The sequence below is a fragment of the Chelonus insularis genome, unplaced genomic scaffold (assembly GCF_013357705.1).
Source record: "Chelonus insularis isolate UGA/USDA-ARS -01 unplaced genomic scaffold, ASM1335770v1 contig_94_pilon, whole genome shotgun sequence".
In the NCBI taxonomy this organism is placed as follows: domain Eukaryota; kingdom Metazoa; phylum Arthropoda; class Insecta; order Hymenoptera; family Braconidae; genus Chelonus; species Chelonus insularis.
In genome coordinates, this window is record NW_023276783.1 from 1,840,854 (window position 1) to 1,855,565 (window position 14,712).

At 29.6% G+C, this 14,712-nt stretch overlaps 2 protein-coding genes across 3 annotated transcripts in view; both read right to left on the minus strand.

Moving 5' to 3' along the window:
• Positions 1 to 9,714, minus strand: part of klar (klarsicht) — a 43,644-nt gene extending 33,930 nt beyond the window's left edge. The window contains exons 1-7 of one of the 2 annotated variants that reach the window (XM_035093287.1): positions 9,444 to 9,714; positions 8,269 to 8,348; positions 7,729 to 7,861; positions 7,506 to 7,635; positions 7,272 to 7,436; positions 6,399 to 6,597; positions 6,207 to 6,331 (exon numbers count right to left, since the gene is read on the minus strand). In XM_035093287.1, the coding sequence (XP_034949178.1) occupies positions 6,207 to 6,331; positions 6,399 to 6,597; positions 7,272 to 7,436; positions 7,506 to 7,635; positions 7,729 to 7,861; positions 8,269 to 8,293 (777 nt within the window). In that variant the 5' untranslated portion in view covers positions 8,294 to 8,348; positions 9,444 to 9,714. Of the gene's footprint in view, positions 1 to 6,206; positions 6,332 to 6,398; positions 6,598 to 7,271; positions 7,437 to 7,505; positions 7,636 to 7,728; positions 7,862 to 8,268; positions 8,349 to 8,725; positions 9,152 to 9,443 lie in introns of those variants that run through there. The other variant, XM_035093288.1, reaches the window with a different exon arrangement.
• Positions 9,715 to 10,082: 368 nt separating this feature from the next.
• On the minus strand, positions 10,083 to 14,669 carry LOC118072905 (uncharacterized). Its single transcript, XM_035093073.1, has 10 exons — positions 14,065 to 14,669; positions 13,280 to 13,855; positions 12,838 to 13,208; positions 12,546 to 12,769; positions 11,830 to 11,988; positions 11,614 to 11,752; positions 10,984 to 11,546; positions 10,530 to 10,881; positions 10,253 to 10,447; positions 10,083 to 10,180 (listed from the first exon to the last, which is right to left on the minus strand). Exons 1-10 carry the CDS (start codon positions 14,097 to 14,099, stop codon positions 10,083 to 10,085), a joined length of 2,712 nt encoding a protein of 903 aa, XP_034948964.1. The 5' UTR covers positions 14,100 to 14,669.
• Between the last annotated feature and the right edge of the window lie 43 nt (positions 14,670 to 14,712).

A 14,712-nucleotide genomic window follows, 5' to 3' on the forward strand; every position in this document is an offset into this window, starting at 1 on the left:
TAATAAAGAGTGAGAAATAAAAATAATCATTGCATATGTTATTTCAATAATTACCTAAAACATTAAAAAAAATTTACTTCAATGATAAAATGAAAATAAATTTGACTATTAACCTACTAACTTTATATACCAAAATATAGATTTATAATTGACATGATTTCTAATAGAATTTTTAATATTAGGAATTTAATTTCAGAAATATTATTTGGAAGTGAAGAAAAAAAATGTGTAGAAAAATTGAACGTACGAAAGCGTGGAAAGAAAAACAAAGGAGAACAAAGGGAAAAAAACAAATATTAGTGCTACATATCGTAGATTTATTTTGTTTGTTTGGTAGACAGTGTGATCCCGAAAAAGGCTTTGTAACGTTCCATCAGGATGTTTTTCTCAGGGGAAGCCCTCGTTTTATAACGTATAATGACTCGAGTATCTCATGAACTCAGTCGACCTCGAACGACCGACTTCAATGACCACGAATGTCGTCTAGTTGACCAAGTATCACGTCTCCACGTGCTCTAACGTTCTACACATCTTAACCAAAGAAATGGCCATTTTTTATACCAAGACCTGTCGTATAAACATCATGACACCGATGACACTCATATAATTTGACATAAATAGGATAGTACGAGGGAAGCCTCATTACGACATTTTGTCATTTAATTGACCTTAACACCACTCAAAATTCACGTTATTCAAATACTAAATTTGTAAATCACTTTGAAAAAAAAATTCAACTGTTCAACTAAACCCAGATTATTCCTTTTTTGTTTCAGAATAAAAAAGTTTCAGTCGCAATTAAAAATAAAAGAATTCTACGATAGAATTCAATCAACAGGTGACTTCCTACAATCCTCGGAATATGTTAAAAAAAAGGAAAATAACATCACAATCAACTCACAATTAGTTACAGTCACGAGATATATATATATACATGTATACAGGTATGTATGATATAAACTTACCAGAATTTTATCCACTGTAATCAAAAATAATCGATACACACGATATAATAAGTTGGGAATCCAGTATATGAGCGATGATGAATCAATGAAATTTAGTAATTAATACATAATTGCAGCATTTCCTTTAATGGTTTGTAAATTATAAATCGGAGGTCGATGCCCAGCCGCCAACGCAGTTTTCTCAAAGCTCTTGGCTTGAATTCGAAGTCTTTAAGTGTTCTCCGGCACTTGGTTGTTCTTGTTCTTGGAATGACTACTTTGAGTCCACTATGGATTCTCTAGCTCATTTTACTCTTTTATACTTTGTAAGTCTTACGTGAATCAATACCTTTACAACAACTGTGTATTCAAATCATCTACTATTATTTTCAATAAATACTTCAAATGAGAGCTTCTTCCACTTCTGAGAATGCATTTGAACTTATGGTAATTGGATATAACACATATGTGCAAAATTAAATTTAATCATCTCTATTTTAATACCAAGCTATTCAACATTTGAACCCTTTTTATATTTTTCATCAAAACTTTAACCGGCATTTCACAATCACTCTCATTTATTACTTCATAATCAATTTATTTCTTGGTTTAATTCATCAGTAATTACCACTTGGAGAACACTGTAGGGTTGATATCATTTTAAATGATGATATCAATATAATTAATCATTGTTTAAATTAACAAAAGTGACGTTAAACGATGAATAAAATATCACGCGATACATCAACCGCCGCGAAACGGCTAACTCTGACCAGTTGTAAGTTTAAGTTAGCGTTTGTTAGCGTCGCGGTGCAGTTCACAACTGTGAACGTAGATAACCGAACTCTTTGGTTCGGCAAACATCGGCTCCAAGCTTCGAGAATATGCGCCTAGTGGTTCTCCTACCACACACCACTACCTTTGTGTATCATTTTGGTTGTTTTTTCTTTCTTTCTTTCCTTCTTCCACACATGAGATCATTGTGTGTCGTGTTTCCTTCATTTTTCAACGCCATCTCCTCATTTACAATCGGATAGTGTATGACGCTCTCCAGGGTTTCGGTCCATGTTTTTGGGCCCTCATGGCTTTCTAAAGAATTAGGCCGCGATCACAGACTATGTATAAGTGTTCCAGCCCCTAGGGGAATGTGCGGAAAAAAATAAAAAGTGACCTAAAGACATCTAAGTCTTTGAGTTAAACAAAAGATTCTAAAAAAAAAATGTGAAAACCGTTTTCAGATTAAATCTTTAATTTATCGTCGAGAAAAAGGTTTTTACCATCAATTACTGAGTAACAAGCCTCTTAGATTGGTATTTTCCAATAGAAACACGTGGTCCTTTTGTGTTGGACTTTATTTTTCTGAGTAAATAGATATTTACTCCAAAATAATTTTTTTTTGAGGAATTGATTATTTTTTTCATTTTATGACAATGTGAAATGTCTTCAATTTATATGTATGAAGAAAATGAAAATAATTTCAACATGAAAGTACCCCATGAGTCGATAAAAATCCTACATCTGCTAATATTTAACGACAGCTGTTGAACACGTGATATTTCCACTAACGTATCCTTTATCAAAATAGACAACAATACGAATAAAACAATGATTGGACAAAAGTAAAAGTATGATGATATAAAAATATGCTTAACTAGTGGCTAGCCCACAAAATTAGAGCTCAAACACGCGTTCAGGTATAAGAGTATTGTCAGCCGGAGGCGGATTTAAAATTTTTTTTTTTTAAGAAGAAAGTATACCACAAAAAAAAATCACATGCATAATGCTCTTTTGAGATTTTTTTTCTCTCGAATACAATAAAAAAATTTATGAGCATTTGTGTGAGTAACAGAGTTCTCTTCAAGCACGCAAAGATATGCCGCAGGTGATATTGGCCACAATCATGTGCCTGCACGTGCCTGGTTCCAAACTTCTCTTTTTTTCTTATCTATCCGAACAGGACATAATAATATTGGCTATAAATTTTCAATTACCATTCATTGCAATGGCTCATTAAATTATTCAAGTTTTCATCGCAATATGATATATCTGTATTCATAAAACATATATATATCTCTAGGTTTTTTTTTATATTAAATTATAGTTAATAAGAATCTTGCTTTTTTATTTGTAACAAAGATATTTTATTAAATTTATTGACAGGCGCGAAAAGATTTTTGCTTTGTTAACGATAGGAAAACTAACAATATATGTATAAATCAAATTCAAAGAAAGGAACAACACACACGTGCCTCCCAAGAGCAGCTGGAGCACGTTTTAGAATTCAACAGTATTGAATTTGTAAACTCCCGTGGATTTCTTGTGACTTTTTGTTCAATCGAGCATTATATGTATGCCAGATATATAGCATGGTTATAGATACTTTAATTGAAAAGACGATGGCATATACACTAGCTAAGAATACAACATTTATATTACCCAGTTTTGCTCTTTCTATTTAGAAAAAAAGTAAAAACACGAGTATTTTCTACATGTACATAATAACCTTTCATTCGATTTTATTTAATATTTCATTATACTACTCTCACTGTACAAAAAATGAGAACCAAAAAAGATTGTAAAAACTGTTCTAAATGATTAAGTCATCATACAATGGAGTCCAGTCAAGATTCATCAGTAGCTTTCTTTCTTTATTCATCTAATCTTCTTATGAGTATACTCATTATCTACTACAGCAGTATAGTTCAGTAAGTTTCTCACATTTTTATTTGCGAGTAATTTTGCGTATATTATATCATGTTTCTAACAATTGGTTTCGTACAAATAACAGATTTAGGTCATAGAAATGGTGAATGTTGATGAATATGCAAATAATCAGTCATTTTTTATTATCTACACCAACCACAGCTGAAAAAACCTTGATTCTTGCTTACAATAAGTTGATTTCTAAATAGCAAAACTGTTACAATCTTTTCTTTCTCGCTACTTCAGTACCTCATTGTCTATTTACCAATCCTATCGTTTGTTTGTCATAAAATAGGACAACCACTTGAATGTCTAGTACAACCCATTAATAATATTATTTGATACATTCTATAGATCGAATGTAACTAAAGAAATGTCAATTTGATTATAAAATATCATATTTTTATCCTAGAGCTATTGAGTATATATAAATATTAATGAATAAAGTTTCTTTGTTAATGATATGCATATGAGAGTAAATGTGAAGAATCAATTCACTTAGAGAGAAAGGGTTATATTTGTCGCTTATCTTAGTGATATAAGCAACAGGATGATTTAGGTAATAAATTGAGAATTGTTTCAATTGGCTCTCTCATGCATGAGAGTCAAACTGATGAACGCCTTAAACAAATTCCACTTGAAGTCTATTGTTCCTCATCATGAGTCATGATAATCTTTAACGTACTCGCCTCCGTTGCATTACGAAGGCAATGAAGAGAAAACTTTCACTCTAACGCACCACCAATGTATCTTATGTAACTATATATGATCAGAAGACGATAGGATTAGAAGATATGTATGAATAGGAATTTATTCAAGCTGTCGATATAGATACTGTATAATAATCTCTGTAATAAGTTTAAAATAAAAAGTTTTGTTTCAACATCAACTACTCTGTCATTTGAAACTATACATCATCCTGCCATCATTTATCTGATGTAGGTACCCAACGTGACTTTTCATACCTTTAACTGTGTTTTCTTTAAAAAAAAAATCACTTCTGACATAGGAAGTTTATTATTTTAAAACAAAGCAACGTAAATCAATCGTTTAATGTTGTAAAGTTTTTTTGCTTATGTCTTAACTAGAAATTTATTCCTAGAAATTATGATTTTTTCACTACAAACTTGACACTAATTAATGAATCATAATTTCAATATAATTCATTAAATTTTTATGAGGATAAATTTAATCATCCGGTTGTTTTATATATCCTAAAGTATATTCAGTCTTAAAAATTATTTTTAAGAGTTATTTAGTTAATGATATTGGATTAATAATCTTGCTAAAGTTATTTTAAAATCAACCACAGGCTTTAAGATTTGCCTGGCGAAATACCTGAAAGTTTATCTGAATTTATTCTGTTTTTTAAAATAATCGTACTATCAACTTTCTTCTCAAGGAGAAACCAAATTATCAACCAGTTTAAATCATCTATTTGAATTTTTGTAGAAATAACTTGTCATTAAATTACTTATCTTAACCAGATTCATTTTTTTTCCAATCCAACTCCTAAAACACTTAAATATAATCAAAAATGATTACTATTGAACACGAATGTCTCAAGCATATTCCGAATAATTTAAGACCTGATAGATACATATTGAAATTAATGTTATTACCATCCAAACATAGAATTAAAACACATAACGTGACTCTTTGTTGTCTCTATTCACAAGACGATTAACAAATATTTCTACTTATACTTCATTCTGCAGCAAGTTTTAGCATTAATATATGATTATAATCTACCTTTCTATCTTCTACTCATCTTTAACTGGGACTCACGTGTATGATCATAAATAATAGTGAACATGAGTAAACGTGAAGGCATACACAATCATAGATGTTAGCACTACAAATCCTCAAATCATCTTTGTGGCTTTATACTCCACTATTTGTTACATGTACTATATACTAGGGAGCCAAGAGTAATCAGTACTTAGAAACGGTTTCTTCATTTTTTTATATCAAATTTGTACTTGCTTATTAGCATAATTACTCTGACATTTATAATTATTGTATATCATTCATAAACAGCTACAAATATTTTATTTTATAACTAATGTTAAAAGGTTAAATTTCTCAACAATAACGTAGTTTCTAGCTAAATTTATCTTCCGAGTGAGCTCCACAATGTAAGACAGTCATAGTCATAAATTAGTAAGTAAATAATGGAAACCTACGTACCGTAAATAATATTTACATATTTTTTCATTCATTCACTTTATCTTTTAGTCTAGTTTAGCATGATGTATGTTAGAGTTAAATTAAAAACTATTGTCTACAGAAACGCTATTAATTATTAGAAACCCTTTTTGAATAAAAATTAAGAATTGATAAGTAAAATAATACAAATAGTGTAATCAGTCTAAAATTAACATTTGAACCAGAATGGAATAAGAATCCAATCAAAGTATTCTATTCAATTGGCACATGATTCATCTAATTCGAATTACAATTCACGACGTAATCGAATACGACTACCAATATTAGTCACTCAGTATCTTTAAATTTATTATTCCTTTCACAGAAAAAATAATAATATTCATTACTTACCATGTGCTCCTTTGCCTTTTCCTCCAACTCTGGTATCGTCCAATTGACCCGAAAGCTTAACGGTTGCAAACGAGATTCCATTTCTCGTAACCATTTTCTCAGACACTTGACTTCATGTTCAAAATCTAAAAAAAATTGCAAACGTTAATAACAGTTTGTATAATATAAATATATAAAAAATAAAAATCATACCAGCAGAGACATCCTGTTGGTTAGAAGCTGGTTGTGTTGGTGCCATTATTTGTTCTACAAGTTCCCATTTTGCATTTAAATGATCAACTCGCCAAGCTACTTCATCTTTTAATGAAGGAGTGCGAGCCACTAATTTGGCAGCTTGGTCATTAAATAATCGTCGTCTATAAGCCTTTCGTTTTAAATCCTCCATATGAGCCTGAAATCCAAAGAAATATAAAATTTCAATATCATAGATTTCCCAATCTTACAAGTAAAACTTGTATGATAAAAGAAATATTCAAATTCCCTACATCAGTCAGTTTATAAAAGATAAGAATACTTTGATAACACACAAAAAAATATTTACGATCGATATGAAAGTGAGTGCATCGGAATGTACAGTATATTTTAACGATAAATTTCGTTCATTAAATTTATCATGACAAATCAATTCGTATTCAATTTTACCATAAATTTGTCGTTAAATTTATCAGTAATAAACGTATAAAATTCTTGGAACTTTAGGTATGTATGAATAGAAATATCAATGGTAATATACTAAAGATAAAATATATATTTATCTACATCTAAATAACTTTGCAAATTAATTTACATATTATTGCAGTAATCTTATGAAAATGAAAGTAAGACAAACTCAAAAAATATTTAAAGAGAAAAAAAAACAACATTGAGAAGGTATTGAAATACATGAAGATAAGAATAAACACAAACATCGACACTTGGTTTAAGTCTTTTTTTGGGATAATACTCTTTAATACGATAATTTGAGCTATATTTTCCATATTATGCATCAAATAATATGAAGTCAAGGATAAGAAGACTTTACCCTAATTTGTAGAGTTTGCAAAATTTATTGTTAATTTTACTTACAGCACGAAGACTTTTGTCTAGAAGATTTTCTTCTTTGGAATAAACTAGTTCTTGTAGAACACCAAGCCATGTATACAGTTCAGAAAATTGACAACTAACTTCTTTCAAACCCCATGACAATGTAGAAACATCACCTTCATCCCAAATGAGCTCTCCATTAGCTTCCTAATATGTTTAAAGAAGTTAAATAATGATTTCAAATTGTAATTAAATGAATACGCCATCGTACATTACCTTGCAACTATCGATGAGATTTGTATCCATAATATAATCATAATTAGATCGAATAGCTGCCCAGAAATCATCCTTGCAGTCATCACGATTGATCCAAGTTCGTTGACAAGTTTCTTGATTGGGATCTTTCCTATAATGTAATTAATTTATCGTTTAGTATAAATATCAAAAAGCGTATAGAGTATATTTCTTGAATATTATTAATTAATACAAAAGAAAATACCTTTTCTTCGTAAGACTGCTGTATGGTCTGTCAATTCTTATTTTCGCATGGTCAGGACTCTCTAGACTATCGCTAGAGCGTTGCAGCGAAGAACACGAGAAGCTCATTTTCATTGGTTTAGAATGTACTGAAACTGCAAAATAGTGATTTAATGGAGATGAAAAAATCATAACAGCATAAAAATAATGAAAAGAAAAAACATTCGTGATTCATTTTTTTAATTCATGGAGTGATTACTATTTAATGCCAATCATAGACTATGTTCAATGATTGTATAATCACTTACTAAGGATCATAATTAATAATTAATTACTTACAACAAGTAAAACGAGTTTTCATTCATTTGTAAACAGAAAAAAGCGATACCATATCTTTATCGTTAGCTTTATATTAACAAACTATTTAACTTGGAGATATCGGTTTAGTCACCTTTTGACCTAAACTGCTTTTAACTGAGCTATTTATGATACAATTATTTGTATATATAGTATATAATTAAACATTTCATATATCTTTTTTAATAAACAAATTTTCACTTACGATTGTTGAAAGTTGTCAACTCCATTTTTCAAACAACCTATCGAAGCTCTTTCATTCTTTTTTTTGTCTCTCGCCACTACCTAAAAATAAGAAACCATATGAATAAAATGTATCATGTTTGTAGTAAAAAAAAATAATAAAAAAATCAAATATTGAATATTAATTAACTTTCAAATATAATTATAAACTCTAATTTTATAAAAGTTTAATATTTATATTTCTCTTTATTAAAAATTTTATTTAGAAAATAATAAAAACATATTATTTTATATATTTCAGGATGCTTTTTTTAAAAAAATGATTACTTAACAATTGATGATACCTGTCAATATTATTATTGATTTGCTAATACTTAAGTTTCGGAATAAATATTTATCGTGATCGTTTTATGAAATATATTGTTTTACACTTTTAAGAATTCGGAGTATACATTTTTTGTAGGTTAAACAATACTTACAAGAAATATTATCCATTTTTTATGGGACAAATGTTTATGCAGTAATACATATAACTGTAATGATACTTTTTATAAATATTAAACAAGAAAAAATAAAGGAAAACTTGAAAATAACTTGGTCATCATTAAAGCTCGTGGCGCGGATGTTCTAGGAATGTCTAATAAAACAAAACGATACAGTTCTATCTTTAAAGATCCCCTCGAATAAGTTTCAGCCTAAAGAAATTCATGGAAAGAATTTCAAAAAAGAACAGGTGAATAAATTTACTTAATACATAAGTAAATATAAGTTACGGATATTCTCTGTACTCCCACGTATGCACCTGCATTAGTTATACTCGATTATGACGGTCATGAGTTCATGACGCTCACGACCCGTAGGCGTTGATACGAAAAATTGTTTGACTGTTTAGCATTTATGAGATGGTTTGAAATTAAAAAAATCTATCAAATATTAATAAAAATGACTGAAATTACTCAATTTTCTTTAAATTTACACTGTATTTCTTTGAACTCATTAGATAGAAATTGTTTCAGGACCAAAAATGGACATAAATATGTGTGTACACACATACACATATGTATAATATGAGTAGAGTATATTTATATGTATATATTAATCTCAAACTTACACTAAAGGGAAATGACACACCTGTTATATTCTGATGAGAGGATGTGACTATTATGATCAATGATAGAAGCTCCAAAATTAACTTACCATTGATAGTTTTTAGTTATGATCTCCTTCATGACTCCTAAAACGTTCCCGAGGCTTCGTCATTATTATACGACATAACCTTACACTCAACATACAAGATATTTGAAAAAGAGAACACAAAACTGTGGTAATATTTTTTCACATCGAAATACCATCGCCCATTGCAATAATTTTTCTTATGTACATGAAGACAGAAGTAAGGCTTGTACCCATGAGAAGGATATAAAACATTTGTTTTCCATGCGTGTCGTTTCCACCTGCATTATAAAACTTAAAAATATACCACCTTTGAGTAATTAAGGATAGATGTCACTGATAGCCTTGATCAGAGGGAGTAAATCGGAGCAGAGAGAACTGAGAGGACCGATGTTGAGAGGATAAAAATTATACAGAAGTGGCGCCAAGTGACCTGAAGCAAGGAATACAGATGCACAGTGCATACAAATGCAGTTGCACCGTATGTATGGCAAGCTCATAAAAATTGCATCACAACTCTGGAAAAAAGCGCGAGATGACACTGCAGGTATCTTTTAGCTGCTGGAGATTAAATCTTTTGAATATAAATTTATTATTGCATTATTTAGTTTAACATTTAATGTATAAAAATATATAATACATAATTTATAAATAATCAAGTTATTATCTTGCTCGAATAATCTCTACAATAGGAAATATCAACCAGTAACACCCTGCTATAAGTTCAGTAATTGCAGTCAAGTGTAAACAAATGGTTGAATCTGTAAAAAAAAAATCATATTTATTAGTAGTAGTATTATTATAAAATTTAATTAACATATTGCTCAACATACTTGAAATAAAAATAAAACCAAGGATACTTAATCCAACAATTGTCGAAAATACCATGTGAGCTTTCTTGGCTATTGAATTATCCAAGATATCAAGTATAATTGATTCGAGAAAAACTGACATTCCTCCAATACTAATGCCACCAAGAAATCCAACAACAAGAAATTTGGCATCGCCCAATGGTAATGTTGATAATCCTATAGAATAAATTATCAATGATAAATAAATATATAAAAAAATTTAATGATTTCTCTGGAATAGTTTTTTAGGTATGCAAACCGAACAGAACAAGACATCCAAGCCATGATGCTGCTCCAAAACATAAACTCCTCGTTCTTGCAGAATTTGGTTTCCAGATAGCTATCATATTGGGTATAAAAGTTCCAATTGCTACCATTATAGTTGCAACAACTCCTCGAATAAGTTCAAATGAAAGATCACTACTCCTGATCACAATAGATGGTAATAAAATCCATATTAAAAGAGAATTGACTTTACAGCCGATCCAAGTAATAACTCCAATCCAGAATTTTCCGGATTTCATTACTCGAAGTATTTGTTTCCACTCAAATTTTAGATTGGATATATGTTGAGTAGTAACATTGAAAAGCTCTTGATCATCTTCAAGTCCCTCAGAAAGTAGATATAAACAAAACAAAAATTTTAATTTCAAATTATAATTATTTTTTAACATTGAGAAATGAAAGAATGTAATTATTCCTCAAATATTCACCTGCATATAACTAAAAGTTTCTGATCCTTCACCAAAAAGGTAGTCTGGAGTATTTCCGGAATATGGTTCTTCATGTCGGATTAAATTTCTCGTGCTATTTTCTTCATGAACATTATTATCTTCATCAGCTATCAATAACATGTAAGAACTCGTTGATGGTTTGACTGTTGGATAATGATAAAATAAAATTCCCAGTGCAGTGGGAATAAAAATGGATGCCATTAATAATGATGCGACATGAAGACTAAAGTTCGAAGATAAAATGAAAAAAATAAATATTGGTGCTAATATATATCCTAAACAGGTAGAAATTTCTTTACAAATCAACACTTTTTGTAAATGTGAACGAAAATTTTTTCGTAAAACAACGTCTGTTTGTATCAATATTAAACTACCACCGATACCCATCACTGCACCAGCACTTGAACTTGCTAAGTAAGCTCCTACACCTCCAGTAGCAAGGTATCCTGATGCTAAAACACCAACAGACAACAGACCAACTCCAATCAATCCTATTATCCGTGGTGCAGATGCTAAATTCACTATTATTCTTGTCCATGGATCTAAATGCATAAAATTAATTTTTTTTTAAATAAAATACTATATGATACATCTTTTGGAGCATCTTACCTGCTAAATGATAGAATGCTGTAAATAAAATAGGAGTGAGAATGATCTCTTCGTTCCAAACATCAAAATTTTTTGAAGAATTAGTAGCCAAATATCCCAAAATAATTCCATACATTGATATTACACTTGGAACTGTTATCTATACCACATGTGATGTAAACAATATGCCAACATAAAATTCTAATCTTCATCTATTACTTGATTCATGCTTATTACCTGAACAATCATCAATGAAATAAAAATAATCCACATGTACTTAGCATTGGATACAGAAGGACCTAATTCAGGAACAGAGCTGATTATTTCATCAAGATGAAGTCGTTCAGTAGTTGCCATTTCAAAACAATTAAAGTAATAAAACTTGACACTAACTCTCTACGTAGAAATCTTAAAATACTTTTTCTTTATGTGCGTAAAGTATAGATTTACTTAAAATAAAAAGTTCAATTATGATATAAGATACACCTTTTGAGGCATTAAACTGTTATCTAATCAATGTATTATTTAAAGATAATTCTGTTTCTTCCAGCACGTTGGTTTCTTTCTCATTTACACTGATAACTTTAGCTAAAGGTGATCATTTTTTTTTATAATTTAGATTTCGTGAATCAATAATAACCATTCTTCGATTTGAAATTATTTCACATGAATGTGAAGTATTTTATTTTATCTCCACAACAGTTAATATAAAAACTATAAAAATTTGTTCTTACATTATATACGTATTAAATATTTAGGCACCATATATGAAAGCACTTTATTTATTTGATTAATTATTTTTTTTTAAATTAATTAAATATAACTATTATTAATACTATCGGTTAAAAAAACAGTCAGTTTCGAATTAAAAATCACTAATCGTATTAAACTAAGGGTGATATTGTTAAAATTATGGAATGAAATCAGAACATTTGTAAAAATTATCATTACACATCATTCTCTTTTCCATCCATCGTTGCTATCGATGTGTATCGTACACGTTTATTAACTGAAGCAATAACTGGTGCAATTTTTTTCTTCAAATCTTGACGTTGAACATAAATTAAAGCACCGATCAAAATGACAAGAATTATAGAAAGTAAAACAATAGCAACTGTTGACCCGTGTATTTTTGGCAAATAATTTGATATTTCTTGCAACGGTTTTTCATGTCCATCTAAAAATAAATATAACAGATAAAATAATATTACTACAGACAGCTAATAAATTTAACAATATACTTACGATCATAGCAATAAAGGAAATTTTTATTCCGAACTACAACTTTGGTTTTCTTCATCCATTTAATGAATGGATTGAGTCTCCATGAGCATTCAAATTTGTTATTTGATAAGTCAATAGTCACTGTTTGATTATGTTTTGCAAAAGTATCTAAAGTTTTCATATCACGTTCTAGAACTCTAGTAAAATTATTTCGTTGGAGATCTAAGAATCTTAATTTATGAAGACAGGATAAATTAAAATGCAAGGCACTTAATTCATTATCTCCTAAATGAAGATCCAAGAGATTTGGAAGATTGCAAAAAACATTGGGATCTCGAAATTCTGAGATTTCATTCTGCTCCAAATGAAGTTTTATCAATTGATCAAGATGACTAAAACAAAAAGATGAAATAAGTGAACACATTCTTGTAAAAACAAATAAATAAACTTTGTAAAATATTACCTATTCACAAATATATTATGAAGAGTTTCAGCAAGATCTCTTCTTGGAGGATGATCCTCAAATGCATCAGTCAAATGTAATTCCAGTAGTGATAAAAAATTGGAGAACACTCTAGGATGATTACTTTGATTGGTTACTGATATTTCATTGAAATCCAAATTTAATCGTTGCACATTTCTGACATGATGAAATGATTTGCCACTAATCTCTCTTATCTTGTTATTTGACATATCAATCACACGCAAGTTTGGTACACGATCCGTAGTACCAAAAATATTCTCTGGTAACTTAGTCAGAGTGTTTCCAGTGAATATGAGAATTTCAGTTTTGTTAGGAAGATTTTCTAACGGTATCGTATCTATGAATCCACTATTGGTACAGTTAACAACATATTGATGAATTCCTTCGTAGCAAACTCTTGAACACAAACATCGATTTTGGAATTCTGGACCACACTCCAGAGTTGCTGTATGAGGATTTTCCAGGGAATGCCAGTTTCGATCCTTACAATCGGTATCTTCAGAGTTAGTTATTATAAAAAGACCAAATAAAAACCACAAAATATTCATCTTTTTCCTGAAAGATCAAAAAATCAAATTATTAACAGTCTCGTCTATTGTCTCAAATAAATTTTGTTAGTATTTGTTAATTTTATTTCGATTAATTTTTTATAACTTTAACTTGACAAAATCTTCCATAGTTACAGGTAAAATTAAAGCGTGTAACAGGTAGTTTTACGTTAAAACAATAATAAAAATATTAATAATATTTAATGTAAAAAATACCTATGTATTTGAACTAGTTTAAATCCATCACTCATGTTTAGGATCACATTAACACTTTTGGCACTTGCTCAAAGTGTCCTTTAAATGCAAATCAGGTCAAGCCATAGCGCGACTTCGACCGGATGTACTTTAAGGAACGTGATGTGATTAATATTAAAAACTTTATTTTAAGAATACTGCAATTATGACCAAAAAATCGTACATTATATTACTGATATACTCTAAGGGAAGAACATAAGAAGAATTTGATGTTGAAAATTTTTTTTAAATCACAAAATTATTTAATTGAATAAAACAACACTTGAATTTGTCTAAACGGAAATACGGACTTATATGTAGCGTAGGAATACAAATAAGTTTTAGGTGAGCTCATACCATCATCGTATGGCGTTGAGACATAGTCTCTTGGCCAGAGCCGCACCTGCAGCAGCCCCACTCTTGTATATGAAAGTACATTAGAGCTTCACCAATACAACGATACTATACATTTACCTGTACAAATTTGAGATTTCAATGATTCAGGTTTTACTTATTTCTAGAGGCCGGTTACTAAGGAAAATATATATATTTTTTTTAAATTTCTTTACCTGAAACAGTCAGTATATTTTGTCAAGTTTTACTCCATAAAATTCTTTAATACGCTTTAAA